The sequence below is a fragment of the Pogoniulus pusillus genome, chromosome 37 (assembly GCF_015220805.1).
Source record: "Pogoniulus pusillus isolate bPogPus1 chromosome 37, bPogPus1.pri, whole genome shotgun sequence".
NCBI classification, from domain to species: domain Eukaryota; kingdom Metazoa; phylum Chordata; class Aves; order Piciformes; family Lybiidae; genus Pogoniulus; species Pogoniulus pusillus.
The window spans coordinates 1,927,289-1,947,062 of NC_087300.1; the positions used below are offsets into that span (position 1 = coordinate 1,927,289).

General features: G+C 53.9%; 1 protein-coding gene across 26 annotated transcripts in view; it reads right to left on the minus strand.

Annotated features, from left to right (window-relative positions):
• Window positions 1-490: 490 nt before the first annotated feature.
• The window catches only part of MACF1 (microtubule actin crosslinking factor 1), a 189,311-nt gene continuing 170,027 nt past the window's right edge, over window positions 491-19,774 (minus strand). For 10 of the 26 annotated variants that reach the window (XM_064172697.1, XM_064172703.1, XM_064172701.1 and 7 more), the window contains 18 exons: window positions 19,391-19,560; window positions 19,105-19,264; window positions 18,330-18,524; window positions 17,259-17,387; window positions 17,033-17,176; window positions 16,721-16,909; window positions 15,914-16,031; window positions 14,754-14,917; window positions 13,634-13,648; window positions 11,852-12,014; window positions 10,612-10,766; window positions 9,928-10,002; window positions 8,714-8,731; window positions 5,637-5,754; window positions 5,202-5,413; window positions 4,564-4,674; window positions 1,637-1,760; window positions 491-934 (listed from right to left, as the gene is read on the minus strand). In XM_064172697.1, coding sequence (XP_064028767.1) covers window positions 669-934; window positions 1,637-1,760; window positions 4,564-4,674; window positions 5,202-5,413; window positions 5,637-5,754; window positions 8,714-8,731; window positions 9,928-10,002; window positions 10,612-10,766; window positions 11,852-12,014; window positions 13,634-13,648; window positions 14,754-14,917; window positions 15,914-16,031; window positions 16,721-16,909; window positions 17,033-17,176; window positions 17,259-17,387; window positions 18,330-18,524; window positions 19,105-19,264; window positions 19,391-19,560 — 2,526 coding nt within the window. In that variant the 3' untranslated portion in view covers window positions 491-668. The remainder of the gene's footprint in view (window positions 935-1,636; window positions 1,761-4,563; window positions 4,675-5,201; window positions 5,414-5,636; window positions 5,755-8,713; window positions 8,732-9,927; window positions 10,003-10,611; window positions 10,767-11,851; window positions 12,015-13,633; window positions 13,649-14,753; window positions 14,918-15,913; window positions 16,032-16,720; window positions 16,910-17,032; window positions 17,177-17,258; window positions 17,388-18,329; window positions 18,525-19,104; window positions 19,265-19,390; window positions 19,561-19,774) is intronic. The other 16 variants (XM_064172710.1, XM_064172705.1, XM_064172696.1 and 13 more) reach the window with 6 other exon arrangements.

The window sequence follows — 19,774 nt, forward strand, 5'->3', positions numbered from 1 at the left end:
TTCCCCCCTATTTTTCTCATCTCTTTTTTCTTTAATTTTTTCCTCTCTCATCTTTTTTTCCCTCATCTTTTTTCCTTATAATTTTTTCCTTTATTTTTTTTCCTTCCTCATTTCTTTTTTTTCTTTTTTTAATTATTTTTTTCCTCTTTTTTTTCTTTTTTTCCTTTTTTTCTCTTTTTATTGTTTTAATTATTTTTTTTAATCTCCTTTTTTTTTTCTTCTTTTAATCCTTTTTTTCCAAGCCCCTCTCTAAACAAAGGGCAAAGGGCACCAAGAGGTGATTGGTTTCATTTTTTTTGTCGTTGTTTTTGTTTATCTACATAAATATTCACATGAAAAACTTACAAAAAAACCCAACCCCCAAACTAAAGTCCTCCTCCCCCCCAAAAAAAAAAATGGAAGAGGAAAAAAAAAAGAACCCAACCAAAACCAAACCCAAACCTAACCTCCCCCCCCCCCAAAAAAAAATAAGGCAGCTTCATAACACAACTTTTCTTTTACACTTTTAACAATATAGTTTCTCCTGTTTAGAATAAATATACATCCAATGGAAGGAGCAGGGGTAAAAACTGGACACAGGTCGAGGCTGGGGGGGAGAGGAATGGAGAAAGGAGGTGGGGGGGTGGGTGGGAAGATGCTTTTCTTGCTTCCAGGGTGTGGGTACAGTATTATCTTTTAGGGCCCGGAGGTTTTGGGGTGGTGGCAGTGGTGGTTTTCTTGGACATGGTTGGGATTTTGGAAGGTTTGGCCGCCGCTCCCCCGCGGCGGGAGCCTCCCTGCCCGCCGGCCGCGCTGCTCTCCGAGGTGTCGGAGCAAGCCGACTGCGTCTCCAGCAGGTCGAAATCGGAGGCGTCGCTCCCCCGCCGGCTGCTGGCTCGGCTGCCGGTTCGGCTGCCGGCGCGGCTGGTGGGACGGCTGGCTGACTTCTTGGGGTCTGCGGGGGGAGCAGAGACAGCTGTGAGGTGGTGCAGGAGGAGGAAGGGATAAAAAGAGGAAGAGAAGAAGGAAGAAAGATGCAGGAGAGGAGGAGGAGGAAGGAGGAGAGGAGGAAGGAGACGCAGAGAAAGAAGAAGCGGAGAAAGAAGCAGCAAAGAAACAGCAGAGAAAGAAGAAGGAGAAAGAAGAAGAAGGAGAAAGAAGAAGAAGGAGAAGAGGAGGAGGAAGAGCAGGGACATGTAGCTGGCTGCCAACCCAGGGTAAGCTGAAGCCATGAAGTAACAACAATAGAATCATAGAATCAGTGAGGGCTGGAAGGGACCCCAAGGATCATCCAGCCCAACCCCCCTGCCACAGGCAGGGACACCTCACACTAGAGCAGGTTGTTTAGAGCCACATTCAGCCTGGCCTTAAACACCTCCTGGCTTAGGGCTTCTCCCACCTCCCTGGGCAACCTGTGCCAGGGTCTCACCACCCTCATGGTGAAGAACTTCTTCCTAACATCCAGGCGGAATCTACCCACTTCTGGTTTTGTTCCATTCCCTCCAGTCCCATCACTCCCTGACAGCCTAAAAAGTCCCTCCCCAGCTTTCTTGTAGCCCTCTTCAGATACTGCAAGCCCACAGTAAGGTCTCCTCAAAGCCTTCTTCTCCCAGGAGTGGCACCAGGAGGTTTTTTGGGGCTTTGCCACCCAACTTACCTGCCCGAGTGGGTTTGGCACCTGTGGAGACTGGTGAGGAGCTGTTACTGGTGTCCCCAGCCAGGGAGGTCCGGCTGGAGTGGAAGGTTGGTCGCTTCAGCTTGCTGCCTGCCGAGGGGGTGACCTTGGGAGGAAGCAGACAAAGAACATCTCTTAGGTGCCACCTTGGCAGGAGCTGGCCAAGGTCACCTCCAAGATTATCAACACCTCAGCAAGAAGAGTTGGCCACTGAAGGAGCATCCATCTGAAGGGTCAAGGAGAGCAGGAGCTGGCGTTTCATCAGCAGTTTGGAGGGCAGTAAAAAAGGCTGAAAATGGGGGGTTTTTTTGGGGGGTGGGGGAGGACACACAGCAGCTCTCCCCGACCTTTGAGATGGTGCAAACGCAGACGGCGGTGAGGGGAACGCGGCGTTAAGAGGCAGCTCTGCTCCTGCTGCTGTGGAAGAAAGCCAAGGGGTGAAGGGGAAGCAGCTGGCAGGGTGAGGGCACCTGGATCCAGCTGGGAAAGAGCAGCTCCAGTTTCTATATCCCAGCAAATTTGGGGGTAGAGCTTTGGGAAAGCAACTGCTCGTGGGGTGTCCTGGAGCTGGGGGGGTGGCATAGAATGGTTTAGGTTGGAAGGGATCTCAAAGCTCAGCCAGTTCCAACCCCCCTGTCATAGGCAGGGACACCTCCCACTAGAACAGGTTGCTCAAGGCCTCATCCAACCTGGTCCTGAACACTTCCAGGGAGGTTGTGGAGCACAGAATCCACATCTCCAGGGAGGTTGTGGAGCACAGAAGCACCCAACGTGATCAAAGATCACGTTGGGTGCTTCTGTGCTCCACAACCTCCCTGGGCAACCTGTGCCAGTGTCTCACCACCCTCACTGGAAAGACTCTTCCAGATGCAACCCAGAGAGATGTACCAGAGGGCATCTCCCACAGGCAACTGCTGGAGGTTTTATAGACTCATGGAAAGGTGAGGGTGGGAAAGGACCTCTGGAAATCATCCAGTCCAAACCCCAGTGTTAAAGCAGGGGCACCCACAGCAGCTTGCCCAGGATCACAATGGCATGAGTGCTTTGGAAGCTCTCCGGAGAAGACTCTACAACCTCTCTGGGCAGCTTGCTCCAGGGCTTTGTCACCCTCAGAGTGAAGAAGTTTCCCTCCACCCTCTTTGATTTGGTGATTTTGGGAATGCTGAAGTGGCACAAAACTGGAGCTGCAGCAGGAGAGGGTTGGGATGGGGTAGGGGTGGGAGAGGGGCAGCTGAGCAGCGGATTCCCTGGGAATCAAAATCCATCAGGCTCCTGATTGTGAAGGTTTCCTCTCCATCATCCTGAGATTTCCAGCCTCATCCTCCATCCTGTTTCACAAACAGCAGCAAGCAGGTGACTGAGTGCAATTTCTTTTTCAGTGGGATGCTCCTGACCTTCTGATGACTCCAAGCAGTTCCTTATCTGCGTGAAAGCAGCTCCCAGCTTACCTCCCCAGTGCGCTTCTGACAACCACCCCTGCTACACCTCATCACCTCCTTCCACAAAGGTCAGCCATAGAGCCACCAGGAGGCTGAGACTTCCAGGAAGGTCAAAACCCTCAGCCCAAAGTCCTCCTCCTCGGGGAGGAAGCACGGAGGTGGTGACAGTGCTGGAGAGAGCAGGCGTGCCAGAGAGAAGCGCTTGGGCGTGGTGCGGGCGGGGTGGGCGCAGGGCAAGGGCTCGGAGCTGCTTTTCAGCTCTCAACTCGGCTCTGGGCTTTGGAAAGCCAAAAGGTGGCCACGCTGGGGAAGCAGCTCCAAAAGCCACTGAAGCTTGGGCAGAAGTGGCTTCATTTTCTTCCTCCTCCTCTTTTCTTTAAGCACAAAGCTTTTCTTTTTTTAAAGCAAAACTCATTTTCCCAAAGCACAACTTGGTAGTTCTGGAGCACAAATCTACTCTTTGAGCACAAATCTCCTCCTTTAAAAGCACAACTCTGCTTTTTGTAAACCCAACTCTGCTATTTTTAAAGCACAAATCTACTTTTTAAGCACAAATCTACATTTTAAAAGCCAAACTCTGCCTTTTTAAAGCCCAACTCTGCTATTTTTAAAGCCCAAATCTACCATTTTAAGCCCAACTCTGCCTTTTTAAAGCCCAACTCTACTATTTTTAAAGCCCAAATCCACTTTTTAAGCACAAATCCACCATTTAAAGCCCAACTCTGCCTTTTTAAAGTCCAATTCTATTTTTCTTAAGCACAAATCTACTTTGTATAGCACATGTCTCCTTTACTAATCCCAACTCTACTATTTAAGCCCATCTCTACTCTTTTTAAAGCACAAATCTGCCTTTTTAAAGCACAGATCTACTTTTTAAAGCACAGATCTGGGTTTTTTTGACATAGCAAACCAAGCTCTGTTGCTCTCTGGGCTGCAAGTGCACACTGCTGGCTCCTGTTGAGCTTCTCACCCAGCAGCACCCCTAAGTCACTCTCCTCAAGGCTGCTCTCTGGTCAGGCATTGCCCAGCCTGTAGTTGTGCTTGGGATGTTCAAAGCAAGGTCGGACCAGACTTTGAGCAGCTGAGTCCAGCTGAGAGGTGCCCCCTGGGCACAGTGAGGAGCTTGGAGCAGAGGACCTCCGAGGTCCCTTCCAACCTGAGCCATTCCAGGATTCAGCCATTCCCACTTTGCCAGCAGCTCGCTGGGAAACACCAAGTTGTGCTTTGCTCTACAACTGATGGTTTTTTTGTTGGGTTTTTTTGGCGTTTTTGGGTGATGAATCCGAGTTGGCAGAGCCTGAAAGCCACTCCCAGCCCGAGCGCCCAGCGGTGCTGCCAAGCGCTGCTCTACCAAGGAGGAGCAAGCATCAGGACGGGGGCAGGGCAGCAGCAGTGCCCCTGGCGCCCCCGCGCGGCGCTCCCGGGGCGTTGCGGCCGCTCCGGGGTGGGGTTTGCTCGGCCATACTCTACCTCTGCACCAGAGAGCTGCAGGTCGGAATAATCGAATCCCCTCAGGGGGGTGTTGGCTTTACTGTTTATCAACCAGGGTTTGTCATAGCATCGAGAGAAGTGATGTGGAGTCTGTGAAATGGAAAATCCAAGGAAGGGAAGGGAGGGGAAGAGGTGGAAGTGAGTGAAGGGGGGAAAAAAAAAAGGAAACAAAACCAAACCAAGAAATGGAAAAGTATCTGGAAGGAGGTGGGGGAGGGAGGGGCACTAAACCGACACAAGAACCAAACAGGGGGTGCCATAAATCAAAATACAGGACTCAAAGAGGTGGTGAAAGAAACCATCGTGGTGGGAAGGGAGAGATGATGAGGGATGGTTGCTTCCTGTGCGTGGCCTCAGGGGACCTTCGTCTGCCTGCTGCTGAGTGCTGGGGACCCTCCTGCAGAGCCACCGGCACCCAGCATGGGCTGAAAACCTGCCCTGCAGCATCCCCCCCTCCCCGAACAGCAGGCAGCACCACCATCTTCAACAGACCACATCGAGCCCCCAAGCCCCAACCTTCCTCCTCCGTACACCTCCTGCAGTTCCTCTTCTCACCAGGGAGGGTTTGGAGGTCTCTAGAGCAGAGGAAAGAGGGAGCCCGCCCGCGCCAACCCCACCTTGGCTCCGCTGGCAGGAGTGGCAGGAGAGGAGGGCATGGAGGCACAGCTGTGGTTGCTCTGGCTGGCACTGGAGCTGGAGCGTGTTGGGGAGGCTGCTCGGGAGGAGGGTTTGGACCTTCGGCCTCGCGACCGGAACGGAGTCATCCCCTGGGAGGCTCCCTCTGGCAAGATGAATTTCTCTCGGAGCTCAAGGTTGGTTCGTCCTCGTGCTGCAAGGGGCCAGAGGAGAGGGCAGCTGAAGGTTGTAGGAACCCAACTTCATCTCCAGGGCTCAGGAGGCTTTGGGTGGGGGGCTCCCACCCTGGCCCTGTCACCCGCTGAGGGCGAGGGCATGGCAGCGAGACCCTGGGTGAGCCAGACCTGCTCTGGGACCACCAGAGTCAGAGCAGGGTGAGAAGACCTCAGGTGCACAAAGGCCAGGAGCTGCTTTACCTCTGCAGGGATCATTCTTCACCAGGAACTCGTCCAGGGCCATCCAGCCTCCGCCGACACGAACCATGACTGTGCTCCGCAGGATCCGGACCAGCCGCAGCTGCTGGGAATCCCCAAACTGCAGAGCCAAGGAACAGGTCAGACAGGGGGCACAGGACAAAGGGACACTCAGCTCCTTCCCAGGCCAGGCTGCACCAAGATGCTTTTAGTCAGCTCTGGAACACTTCTGAGGTTTCTCCAGACAGGTTCTCCTGGAGCAAGGGCAAAGTTACACCAATTCCCAGGAGATTGTTTTTCCTGCTCTGTGGTTTTAAGGTGATGCAACTATCCCAATCCTTGAGTTTTAAAGCTGGAAAGAGATTTGGGGTTTGTTTTGTTGTTTTTAGAGCAGCAAAGGAGATTTTGGCATTTGGTCCTTGGATGGCTTTGCTCAGCCACAGGGTTGGAGTTTGCCCTTTCATGGCAAAAGGAAACAGAAGCTGGCAACTCAACGACCCCTCCTGGTGCAGCCCCGCGTGGCAAAGAGCTGATTCGGTGAGGCAAGCAGTGCTGTGGTCATCACCCAGCCAGAAAACCTCTCCTCATCAAGTCTGAAGTCCAGGGAACTCCACTGAGCCTCAGACTTGAGTCCAACCAGGCAGAAAGCCCCAGCCCCGTGGAGGTGGCCCGGTGCGGATGCGTGGGTGAGCGTGGAGCGGTGGGAATCCAGGCAGGGATCCCAGAGCCGTGGGGATTAGTGATTGCAAATGGTCATTAGTGATTGTCACCACCTGCAAGGTCAGAGCAGGGCACTCTCAGTCACAAGCATGAGGCTGCTTTTTGGTTTTGAAAGCTTCCCTAAATCTCCTGGGTGGCCAAACCCAAGTGGGTGGTTGTGGCCTTAGCACTGGGCGGGCAGCAGAGCTGGGGTAAGGGTGCTGGGAGCCTGGCTCAGCTCTGCACCCAGAGAACTTGCTGTGATGGAGCAAAACTGGATTCAGATTGGATGTTAGGAAGAAGTTCTTCACCGTGGGGGTGGTGAGACACTGGCACAGGTTGCCCAGGGAGGTGGGAGAAGCCTCCTCCCTGGAGGTCTTTAAGGCCAGGCTGGATGCGGCTCTGAGCAACCTGCTCTAGTGTGAGGTGTCCCTGCCCGTGGCAGGGGGGTTGGGGCTGGATGACCCTTGGGGTCCCTTCCAACCCTGACAATTGTGTGGTTCTGTGCTTCTTCTTTGCTGTGAGGCAGCCCAGAAAGGAGGCTATGGAGTCTCCTTGGGTAAGAGATTCCAAATCTGGATGCCATCCTGAACAACCTGCTCTGGCTGAGCCTGCTTTAGGAGGGGGGTTAGATCAGGTGATCTCCAGAGGTCCCCTTCCAACACTCAGCACGCTGGGATTTGGGGATCCATTCAGCTGCTGTTGTAAACATCTCTACAACCACTGCCTAGCCTGAAGCCAGAGCTCTTTCAGAGCCATCCAGCATGCCAGTTTGTTTCTTCTGGGGCATGGTTTTGTCAGGGCACCACCATACCACATAACCCCCCAGGGGTTTCCCACTGGAGGAGGAGGGGCAGGGGGCACATCCTGACAGCTCCAGTCCTGCTAAAAAAGGAGCTCTGCCCCCCTCTCCCCAGACTGGCCCTGGCACAGGCTGCACCATGTTGGGTCACAACACCACCAAGGGACACATGCAGGAGGGGTGAGCCCTGCTCCAGGTAGGAGTGACTCAGTAGCTGGGTTTAGTCATCGTTACCTCTGGGATGGAAGGGATGGGTTTGGCATTCTCATTCCATGGTGACTGTGACCCAAAGCCACCCAGAGCCTGGCACAGCCCTCGTGCAGGTAGTTGTACCCCCATCATTCCATCCAGCTTGGCTGCTCCCCAAAGGACAGTGCTGGGAACGAGCCCATCTGTGGCTCCATGCTCCTCATCCCAGGGTGCCAGCTTCTGCCACTGGGACCCCCAAAAGAGCCAAGAAAGGAGCCATGGGAAGAAAAATCTCCCCACTTTCATCAAATCCTGCTTCTCCCATTGAATTTTCCTCCTTCTACATCGAATTTCCCCCTTTTCCCATCAAATTTCCTTTTTTCACCACTGATTTTCCCCCTTTTCCCATTAAATTTCCCCCTTTTCAGATTGAATTTACATTTCCCCCACTGAATTTTCCCCTTTTCCCATTGAATGTTCCTTTTCCCCATTAAATTTTCCCTTTTTCCATTGAATTTCCCTCTTTTCTCATTGAATCTCCCCCTTTTCCCCATTAAATTTTCCCTTTTTCCATTGAATTTCCCTCTTTTCTCATTGAATTTCCTCCTTTTCCCATTATTTTCCCCTTTTACAAAGAATTTCTTTCTTCTCCTCACTGAATTCCCCCCTTTTACCACTGAATTTTCTTCTTTTCCCACTGAATTTCTCCCCTTTTCCCTTGGAATTTTCCCTTTTTCAATTGAATTTCCCCTTCTCCCACTGAATTTTCCCTTTCCCCCATTAAATTTCCCTTTTACCATTGAATTTTCCCCTTTTTCCCCTTAAATTTTACCTTTTTCCATTGAATATCCCTTTTCCCCCATTGAATTTTCCTCTTTCCCCATTGAGTTTTCCCTTTCTCCCATTAAATTTCCCTTTTACCATTGAATTTTCCCCTTTTTCCCATTAAATGTTACCTTTTTCCATCGAATTTCCCTTTTCCCCCATTGAATTTTCCTCTTTCCCCATTGAATTTTCCCTTTCTCCCATTAAATTTCCCTTTTACCATTGAATTTTCCTCTTTCCCACTGAATTTATCCCTTTTCCCATTCAATTTCTTCCTTTTCCCTTTGAATTTTCTTTTTTCCCACTGAATTTCCCCCTTTTCCCATTGACTCTTCCCCTTTTTCCTGCCCAGTCTAGCTTGTTTTTTTCTCTCCTGGGGGGCTGTGGGGTGGAAAGGTCACTCCCAACGTGGGCACATCCCTGTACCAGGCTCTGTGGAGCAGCTCTCCCAGCTGCCATCCTCCCGCAGCCCCTGGGGACAGAGCAGCAGCAGAGACACACAAAAGCTACACCGGAGAGACAAACACCAGAGAGGGCAGAGGCAGCACCACGAGGCAAACTGTACCTGATTGCCGAGGAAGAACTACGGAGGGAGAGGAGTTGTGGAAGGAGGGGAGGGGTTGAGGAGGGAGAGGGGATGGGGAAGGGAGAGGAGAGAGGAGGAGGAAGGGAAAAGAAAAACAAGAAAAACATCGCTGGGATTAACAGTGCAATAACCACGGAGCCTGTTAACTGCAGGGAGGGAGAAACTGGGGGGAGGGGGAGGAGGTTTACACTGGTTGGGTGTCAGGTAGAAGGTTGCAGTAGGGGCGAGGGTGCAGCCCGAGAGGCGAACTTGTGCTTCTCCCAGCCGCAGCATCAGCCCTGGCGGCGGCGGGCAGGGATGTGAGCAGCTCTGCTGCCAGCTCCTTCCCCCGGCTTCACCTCGGGGAAGGGTTTTGCAAAGGCAAACAGCCAGAGAGCCACAAAGAGATCCTGTGAGGAAATGATTCTCCCTGCCTCGGGAGCCAGCTAAGGAAAACACAGGCGTGAGGAACACTCATCCAGCAGGAGAACTTGGAGGGCAGCTGGCGGGGGAGTGAATGCAGCGTTTCAGAGGGCTGGCAGAACGGCTGCCCCAGAACAGGGACACTTCTGTGCTCTGCCCGGCCTGGGAACGCCCTGGGGCCAAGGATGGTGCTGGGCAAACACCACTCAGCCACCTCCACTGGGAACCGGAGGTCTCCATCTCCCCTCTTCTCCACCATGCCGGGCTGAGCATCCCACTTGGTAACCCTGCCCTGAACCTGGCTGGGAAGTGGGAGCAGGATTTGTGCCAGCAGGGCAAGTATTTGAAACCAGAGCAGGGCAGATATAGGCTGGGCATTAGGGAGAAGCCTTTGACTGTGAGGGTGGTGAGAAACTGGCATGGGTTGAGAGTGGTGAGACACTGGCACAGATTGTCCAGGGAGGTTGTGGAGCACAGAAGCACCCAATGTGATCTTTGATCACATTGGGTGCTTCTGTGCTCCACAACCTCCCTGAAGGTGTTCAAGACCACCTTGAGCAATCTGTTCTAGTGGGAGGTGTCCCTGCCTATGGCAGGGAGCTGGAACTGGATGACCTTTGAGGTCCCTTCCAACCAGGGTTGGAAATGTTTAAGACCAGGTTGGATGAAGCCTTGAGCAACCTGGGCTAGGGGCAGGTGTCCCTGCCCCATGGCAAAGAGGGTTGGGACTGGATGAGCTTTGAGGTCCCTTTCACCCCAAGCTGCTCTCTAAGTCGATGACTCTGCCTTACCCTGTACTTGTTCTCGCCGATCTGCTCCACTTGAAACCTCTTGGCACACTTGCACTGGGCCACTTGCCTGGTGACCTGCCACCACCAATGAGAGAGAGAGAGGTAAAGCACCAGGATTGGAGGAGTTTTCTCCTATCCTAAGGGATAAACTCCAAAGCCAAGCAGCCTGGAGAAGTGAAGGCTTCGAGGAGACATTGTGGTGGCATTCCAGTATTTGAAAGGGGCTATGGGATGGCTGGGGAGGGACTATTGACAAGGTCTGGGATGACAGGAGGAGGAGGAATGGGTTTGAAGTGGCAGAGGGGAGATTGAAACCCTCTTTGCAGTGAGGGCAGTGAGACACTGGCACAGGTTCAGGGTGCTGAGACACTGGCACAGGTCACACTGGGTGCTTCTGTGCTCCGCAACCTCCCTGGAGGTGTTCAAGACCACCCTGAGCAATCTGTTCTAATGGGAGGTGTCCCTGCCTATGGCAGGGAGCTGGAACTGGCTGACCTTTGAGGTCCCTTCCAACCTAAACCATTCTTCCCCCAAAGCCCTGCCAGGTGCCATCAGCACCAGGCGACGTTTTCGGCTCGGCGTCTCCGCGAGCTTTCGTTTCGTCTCCTTGCAGCTAAATTGCAGCCTGAGCCACCCCCTCCAGCCCCCCAGCCCTGAACCCTTCGTCTTCTTTGGGTGCTGCACCTCATCCTCGATCTTGTCAGCATCGGTGGTGGGGCGGTAGGCATCCTTGTTGGGGTGGAGAGCAGCCACGAACTCGTAGTAGTCGATGTAGCCATCGCCGTCGCGGTCGAAGATGTCAGCCACTGCTGTCATCTCCAGCTTGGTGGTAGGGAACTCTGGAAGGAGAGAGAAGTGAGGGAACCAAAGGCAGGGACTGGGCATGTCACAGCATGGCCTGCAGCTTCAAGGTGGCTTCAGGTCTGAGCCTCTCACTCTGAGAAGGACATTGGAGGTGCTTGGAGAGGGGCTGGAGAAAGGGTAATGAAGGTGGGGAAGGGTGTGGAGGACAGGGCTGGGGAGGAATAGAACCATAGAATCACACAGGTTGGAAGAGAGCTCCAGGCTCAGCCAGCCCAACCTAGCTGCCCAACCAACCAGACCACGGCACTAAGTGCCCCAGCCAGGCCTGGCTTCAACACCTCCAGCCACGGCCACTCCACCACCTCCCTGGGCAGCCCATTCCAATGTCAATCACTCTCTGGCAAAAACTTCCTCCTAACATCCAGCCTGAACTTGCTCTGCCACAGCTTGAGGTTGTGTCCCCTTCTTCTGTTGCTGGTTGCCCTGAGCCTCCTCTTCTGCAGGCTGCACACCCCCAGCTCCCTCAGCCTCTTCTCACGATCTGTGCTCCAGGCCTCTCCCCAGCCTTGCTGCCCTTCTCTGGGCACATTCCAGCACCTCAACATCCCTCTTCAATTCAGGAGCCCACAACTGGACATAGCACTCAAGGCGTGGCTTGAACAGTGCACAGGGGCACAAGAACCTCCCTTACCCTGCTGCCCACACTGCTCCTGAGCCAGCCCAGGATGCCATTGGCTCTGCTGCCCACCTGGGCACACTGCTGGGTCCTGTTCAGTTCCTCTCTCCCAGCACCCCCAGCTCCCTCTCTGCCTGGCTGCTCTCAGCCATTCTGGCCCCAGCCTGTAGTGCTGCTTGGGCTTGTTGTGGCCAAAGTGTAGAACCCTGCACTTAGCCTGAGGGAGCTGAAGGTGTTCAGCCTGGAGGAATCCTGTGATCCTGTCACCTATGGAGCTCCCTCCCAACCCCTAACACCCTCTGATCCTGTAATCCTCTGATCTTGGGAGTTCTTTTCCAACCGCAAACCATTCTGCGGCTCTAGGATCTCAGCCCTCAAGCAGGACAACCTTGTCACACCGAGGTGGCCACTCCCTGAGGCAGCCTGGGGCAGGCAGGGACTCACTGGAGGCCAGGATGCCATCGATGAACTCCTGCCGGGTGATCTTCCCGTCCTGGTCCTTGTCGATGCGGCGGAAGAAGTCCATGACGCGAGACTTCTTGTGGTTCATCCAGCGCATGTACTTCTTCCGCCACACGTCGAAGTCAAAGTTGGCAAACTCCTTCAGCTGCAAGGAAACCCACCAGAGTCAGGGGCAGGGGGAGAGAGGAAACTCTTGAGGAGCACCACCCCCAGCTCTACAGCTCCCTGGAAGCAAGGAAGGGAAGCTTTAAAGCACCGCTCAAGCTCCCCCATACCAATGCCACCCACCCACCCTCCCGGGAAGGATGAGCTGGGATTGATCCAGATGATTCCCACACCCCCACCCCCTCCCACCTCCCATTAACAAGAGGGTCACTCCAAATGACTTTGGGGAACAGAAGGACACACAGCTTAGCCAACAGCCACTACGTGGACCTCGCATCACGGAGCCACGGACATGGGATGCAGCATCCCCCGCGCTGGGATGCGCACACGGACACAGCAGGGGCAGCTACTGGCACACAGACACACACACACAGCCCCAGCCTCTAGGGGATGCTTCTTCACCTAGCAGCTCTGCCCAGGATGAACACTCATGGTTGGCACCATTCTGGGCACAGGTCTCCCCTCTTAGTTTCCCTCTAGAGCAGCCAAGAAGGGATTTCTTGCTCATCTTCCAAGTAGGACAGTGGCTGGAGGACATCTCAGCTCTTCAAACCCCCCAGCCCTGCAGCTCTGCCACCAGCTTCAGATAAGCCAGTCACCCTCCAATTTCAACTGAACCCCCTTTCTATCCCCTCCCTCCTAAAAGCACTCCCCTAAAAGTTCTCCCATAAAAGAATTCTCCTAAAAGGACTCCTATAGAAGCCTCTCAAAAAGGACTCCCTCTAAAAGGCCTCTCCTCAAAGGCTTCTCCTAAAAAGACTCCCCTAAAGACTCCCCTAAAAGGGCTCTCCTAAAAGGCCTCCCCTAAAAAAACTCACCTAAATACTCCCCTAAAAGGGCTCTCCTAAAAGGCCTCCCCTAAAAAGACTCACCTAAAGACTCCCCTAAAAGGGCTCTCCTAAAGGGCCTCCCCTAAAAGAATTCCCCTAAAAGGACTCCCCTAAAGAGTCTCTCTTAAAAAAATTCTTCTAAAAGGGCTCCCCTAAAAGGTCTCTCCTAAAAGGGCTCCACTAAAGGGTCTCTCCTGAAAGAATTCCCCTAAATGGACTCCCAAAGCACTACACTGAGAGTCTCTTCAAGGCCTCCCCTAAAAGTCTCCTAAGGACTCCTCTCAAAGTGCCCTAAGAGGACTCCTCTATAAGTCTCTTAAAGGTACCCTCTAAAAGTGCCCTAAGAGGACTCCTCTGTAAGCCTCTTAAAGGCCTTCCCTAAAAGTCCCCTAAAATGACTCCTCTAAGAGGACTCCCCCTAAAAGTCCTCTCCTTAAACCCCCCCTAAAAGACCTCCTCTGTAAGCCCCTTAAAGAACTCCCCAACCCCACCAGCTCCCACCGAGGAGGACACCCCAAATTTTTAGCACTTGTTTGGTTGGGTTTTTTTTTTTTGGGTTTCTTTTTGATTCTAAACATTTTTGTTTAGGAGTGGAAAAGCCACAAAGAACTCAAACATCAAAGAGTAGAAACTGAACTGACCTACAGCAAAAGCAACAACAGAAAAATAAAAGGGAAAGGAAAGGAAGAGAAAAAGAAATGAAAAGAAACCAACCCAAAAAAGAAAGAAAGAAAGAAAGCAAGAAAGAAAATCAAATCAAAGCACTCACTTCTGGGCATAGCTGCTTTTGTTAAGCATCAACAAACAAAAAAGGAACAAAAGCAATAAAAATGCATTAGATTTGGGAAAGAGAAGAGACAGAAAAGTGTTAAACTAAGCACTAGGAGCAAGGCAAGGGCTGGCTGGCACCACCTTGACGGGCACCCATTGAGAGGGTGGAAAGGAGCTCATTAATGAGCAGTTAATGGCAGAAGCCTTCAGACTTTAGGAGCTGACAAGAGTGGTAAGGGTTGGAAAGGGTCTCCAAAAATCACCCAGGCCAAGCCTTCCCCTGCCAGAGCAGGGTCACCTAGAGCAGGTCAGACAGGAATGCATCCAGGTGGGGGTGGGAATCCCTCCAGAGGCTCTGCAGCCTCTCAGGGCAGCCTCTGCTGCAGGGCTCTGCACCCTCGCAGTGACTAAGTTGTTGTTTGTGTTCCTCTGGAACCTCCTCTGCTCCAGCTTGCCCCCAGTGCCTCTTGGACTGTCATTGGGCAACACATTTGGGCTTTTGGGCCCCTCAGTTCAAGAAGGAGCTCAGGGGACTGCTTGGAAGAGAGCCCCAAAGCTGCTGCAGGCAGTGGAACATCTCCTGTGAGGCCAGGCTGAGGGAGCTGGGGCTGGGGGCTTGGAGCAGAGGAGCCTGAGGGCTGCCCTCAGTGCTGTGATAAAGATGTGCAAGGCAGGAGCCAGGCTCTGCTCAGGGGTGTCCAAGGACAGCACAAGGGGCACTGGGGGCAAGCTGGAGCAGAGGAGGTGCCATGGGAACAGGAGGGAAAACTTTGTCCCTGTGAGGGTGCAGAGCCCTGGAGCAGGCTGCACAGAGGCTGTGGAGTCTCCTCTGCAGACTTTCCAAACCCACCTGGGTGTGTTCCTGGGTGCCCTGCCCTGGGTGCCCTGCTCTGGCAGGGGGTTTGCACTGGATGATTTCTGGAGCTCCCTTCCAACCCCCAACACTCTGTGATTCTGTTGCTGAAAGGCAGCAGTGACCACCTGCAGTTAGCTCAAGAGGTGACACTAACTCAGAGTACCTCTGACACCTCTCTGGTGAGCAGCCCTTGGTGTCCTAGCGTCCCCCATCCCACCTCACCCCATCCCATCCCACCCCAGAGCAGTTGGTGACCATTTACCTCCTCCAGCCTGTCCAGGGCATCATTGAGCTTCCGCTGTCGCTCCAGAGCCAGCAGCCAGACCTGCTGCCAGCGAGCTGAGAGCTGATTGATCCTGGGGTTCTTTGTTTCTGACTGGGAGATAATTGGCATGCTGGGGGGGGCAGCCTGACTCAAGGATTTTCCTGGACAGAAAGGGAGAAAAGGAATTGTCTGAGGTGGTGGTGGGAGGGCTGGGCCTTAGCAAGGCCAGGAAGGAGCAGCAATGAAGCACATTTTGTTTTCTCAAGCAGCAACCTCCCCCCTCCCAGCCTGGCTGGCTGCTGGGTGAAGGTTTGTGGTGTCCCCAGGGGTGACAGATGGCTCCACACCCAAACCAGCCCTCCCAGTGCTCCCCCTGCTCTTGGGGATTCACACCAGGCTCTGGCTTCCAGAATCATAGAATCACTTTGGTTGGCAAAGACCTTTTAGGGTCACCCAGTCCAAACCTTCTCTAGCTCTGCTGAGCCTGCTGCTAAGCCGTGGCCCTCAGCACCACAGCTCTGTCTCTCTGAAACACCTCCAGGGGTGAGGATTCAGCCACACCCCTGGGCAGCCTGGGCCAGGCTTTGAGAACCTTCTCAGTCATGAAGTTTCTTCTATTGTCCAATCTAAATCTCCCCTGGTGCAGCTTGAGGCCAGTTCTTCTCATCCTATCACTTGTTCCTTGGGAGCAGAGCCCAACCCCACTCCAACCTCCTTTCAGGGAGCTGTAGAGAGCCACAAGTTCTCCTCTCAGCCTCCTCTTCTCCAGCCTGAACACCCCCAGCTCCCTCAGCTGCTCCTCCCCAGCCCTGTCCTCCACACCCTTCCCCAGCTTTGTTGCCCTTCTCCAGACCTGCTCCAGCCCCTCAGTTACTTTCCTGGCATGAAGGTCCCCTCCAAACGACCCCCAAAACCTCCTCACAGCAGAGAGGAGGAGCAGAGCACAGCCAGCAGAAGCCTCCCCCAGCCAGCACACCCCAGCAGGGGGGTCTGGGGAAATGCCACCTGGATATTCCCTTCCTGAGCTCCTTCAACCACCTTCCTGGTGCCTCAGCAGTGCAGGATGCCTCACTAATTGACAATCAAAGTTAATGAGAGTCATTTCCTCCCCTCACAAGCAGGTTTCACCCCGAGCTGTCTATCAAGAGGAGCCTCACTGTTGCTGCGGGACTTGTCGCTGAAGGGCCCATGGGGGGGCTCAGAAGCTTTCCTCTTGTAGGTCTTGGTGACCCTGTCCACGTCTGGCTGTTTCCTTGTCATCTCCTCCATAAAGGACTGCCAAGAGACAGAAAGGAACAAGATCAACTTTGCAGTTTTGAGACCTTTTCAGTCTCCTGTTGCTCCAGGGATGTGTCAAGCACCCAAGAGAGCTGTGAGCGCCGGCGGTGGAGGTTTGTGCTTGAGCTGTGCCACAGCACATTTGTAGGTTCATCAAATGGTTTGGGTTGGAAGTGAGCCTGGAGATCATTCCAGATCCAATGCTCCAGCACAGGCAGCTCACAGATTCGTGGAGGAGTTTGGGGGTTGGTAGGGATCTTAAAGATCATTAGCAGAGACTCCTTGCTCAAGGTCTCATCCAACTTTGAACACCTCCCTGGGCAACCTGTGCCAGTGTCTCAGCACCCTCAACCTGTGCCAGTGTCTCAGCACCCTCAACCTGTGCCAGTGTCTCCCCACCCTCACTCTCAAGAACTTCTTCCTAATCTCCAGTCTCAATCTCCCCTCTTCCAGCTCAAAACCATTGCTCCTTGTTCCATCGCTCCAAGCTCCTTGTTCCATCACTCTAAGCCCTACAAGATGCTGGAGTTTGGCCCCTGGGCTGACTTTGTTCCCATTTGGGCTGTCACACATTGTTTTATTGGGGACTTCCAAGAGCATTCAGTGATTCCTCCCTGGAGAGTGAGCCAGGAATGAAGTTCTCTGCCCCTCTCCCAAGTGCCTACCACGTTCAGCACCGGGCTCACCTGGTGCTCAGAGATGAGGGCTTTGACCTGATCAATATTTTGAGGCATGGGCTCCTGATCTCTCTGGATCAGGGTTGTCTCAGCCCACTGGATCCAAGCCAGGAGCTCTTCCAGGAGCTCTGCATTTGCCACCAGTTCAGACAGTGCAGATTCCAGTCTCTGCTGGTGCTGCTTTGCCCACGTGAGAACCTGTTGGGAACACAAAGACATCCCTCAGCCTGCGACGGGAAACCTGAGCCTGGAACCAACCATCCACCACCAATCCCCCCACTCAGCACCAGCCTGGAAACAAAGCCTGGGAGGGGACCTCACCTCCTCAAACCTGGCTCGGATGATGGTGATCCAGTGCTTGATGGTGGTGATGCAGTCAGGGTGGCAGGCAGCCAGGATGACCTCCCCCATGCCCACTGCCGCGTTCACGTCCACTCTCTTCTCCTCCACCTTCTTCATGAACTCCTGAAGGGCCCAAAAGAATTTAGTGCTGTGATGTTCTCCCCCAGCCCTCCTGCTCAGGTTGGGTTCCAGAGCTCCCCCTTACCTTGTGGGCATCGATGAGGGACTGCAGGGCCTCGGCGTCGTCGGGAAGCGCTCCCCGAAAGCGCAGCGACTGCTCCGCCTCCGAGAGCCACTCCAGCAGCATGTGCACAGCTGTCCTGAACTCCTCTGCCTGTGGGGACAAAAGCACCAGCACCACTTAGTCCTCCTCCTCCTCCTCTTCCTCCTCAAACCAGTTGCTCCACCTAAGGCTGAGAGCTGGAAGGGCTGAAAAGGACTTTAAAAACACAGGTGAAAAAGAAGCAAAGCAGCAGGAGGGCTGGGACCAGATGACCTTTAAGGTCCTTCCCAACCCAAACCATTCCATGATTTCCTCTTAAAAAGCCCTGTCTGGGGCAGGTGTGTCCCACAGCAGCTGGGCATCTCCTTCCCCTTGGCATCATAACACCACAGAACCACAGCAACAGGCAGGTTGGCAAAGCCCCTCAGGAGCACCGAGCCCAACCTAGAGCCCTGCTCCACAAGATTCACCTTAAACCATAGCCCCAAGCACCACATCCAAACCACCTCCAGGCTGGGTGACTGCACCACCTCCCTGGGCAGCTCACTGCAGTCCCTGACCACTCTCTCTGTGAAAAGTTTTTCCCTAATGTCCAACCTAAACCTCCCCAGGCTCAGCTTGAGGCCATCCCCCCTTGTTCTGGCTCCAGTTCCCTGTGAGCAGAGCCCAGCAGCAGCCTCTCCACAGTGTCCCTGCAGGTAGCTGTAGACAGCAATGAGGTCTATAACCCCATGACTTGGTTTGAGCTTCAGCCTGCATCTGTCTCTAGCGATGGCCATGAGCAAACACCAGACTCTGACCACTGCTCTCCTGCTGCACACACTGCTGACATCTTCTCATCCTCCCTTTTCAGATCAGCCTTTCCTGGCTCTTCTTTGGGGAGAAGACTAAACTGATGCCAAGCCACCACCCTGGGGGGGTTCTGCTCAGGCAAGAGATCAGCCACTGGGCACAAAAATCTCTTCTCTGAGGTTTGCTTTGACCTCTCCAGGACAAAGTTTGGAGCCCAGCAGTGCTCTCCGAGGTGGTCTCCAGCCACAGCCTTCTGCTCACCTGCTTCAAGGCCTGCTCCAGGCGGGTCTGCTTGGACACTGAGAGCTTGCAGACCGTGTCCCAGCGGTTGCTCAGCTCCTGCAGCTGCACCTTCACCCAAGTGGTGTCATCTCGGCTGTTCTCGATCAGCTCCCGGCCGGAGCGCTTCAGCACCTGCACCGTGCCCGTGCGCTTCCCCAGCTCCTTCTGGAAGACCTGGAGTGGGAGAAGCAGAAGCTGAGCAAGGCTGGGCAGTGCCAGTGGAGTGTTTCACGGGGGAGAACAGCAGGGGAGCACGTCTGAGGGCTGGAATGCAGGCTGGGCACCCACATCGAGGAGCCACTGCGAGTCGGTGTGATGGGAGGGCAGGCAGGCAGCTCCCAGGCGTGTTTCGGTGAGGGTACACATGGGCAGGAGCCCAAACTTCCCTCCCTGGCAGAAGTGGTTGTGACCTGGAGCAGACAAGCTCTAGACCCTTCTCAAACTGCAGCACAGCAGCTGCCTTGAATGGATGCCCAAGCCCTGTCTGGGGATTTCAGTGCAGGACCTAATCCAAGGCCAGGAGCAGCAGAGTCCAAGAGAGGCTGGAGAGAACTGCCAAGACCCAAGTTTATGGAGGACCATAAACTCAGCCACCTGTTCAAACCAAACCCTCAACACATCTGACTGACAGCATCTTGGAAGGGCAAAGCTCCAGGAGCAAACAGAAGCAAAACACCAAGTGTGGCTCCTCTGTTCTTTGGAGAAGAGAAGCCCCAGTGGGGCCTCAGAGCAGAGCTGGCAAAGGCACTCTCACCTTGTGAGCATCCATCAGGTTCATGACCAGGTCCAGGTCTCCATGGACAGGTTGGTCTTCAGCCAACTGAGGTTCCACCTTGTAGAGCCAGTCCACCAAAGCCTGCAGTGCATCCATGAACTGCCCAGAGAACAGGAGAGCTTCTTCCAGCTTGTGCTGCCTGAGAAACAAAGATCCCTGTCAGCTCCCATCAGCTCATCTCCTCTGGCCACGGCCCAGGGACCTCCTCCAACCACCACTCCTCCCCTTCCACAGCAGTCCCTTGGCACACAGGTGCTGGATTTACCTCTCCACGGATTTCCCACACACTGTGTCCCACTTGTCCCGGACCTCCCCCAGCAGGTTGTCCAGCTTCTGAGTGTCATCTGGAAGCAAGGCTTTTTCCTTCAGGGCCCTGCCTGTCCTGATGGTGGTGTCATAGACAGGCTGCTTCCCTCCCAGTGTCTTCTGGAACTCCTGGCAACAGGAGACAAAACAAAACTGCTGCAGAAAGCCTGACCATGGCTCTCTGAAGGTTCAAGGTGCTCATGAAGCTCTCCAGCTGAACATTTGCCATGGCAGCAGCAGCCATGGCCATGCTTTTCTCCTGTCCTGATGGAAGAGGAGATGCTTCCATGCTCCCCCTCTCCTTGAAGCACTCTTCCACCCAGCGTCCAGCACCAGCCCTGCT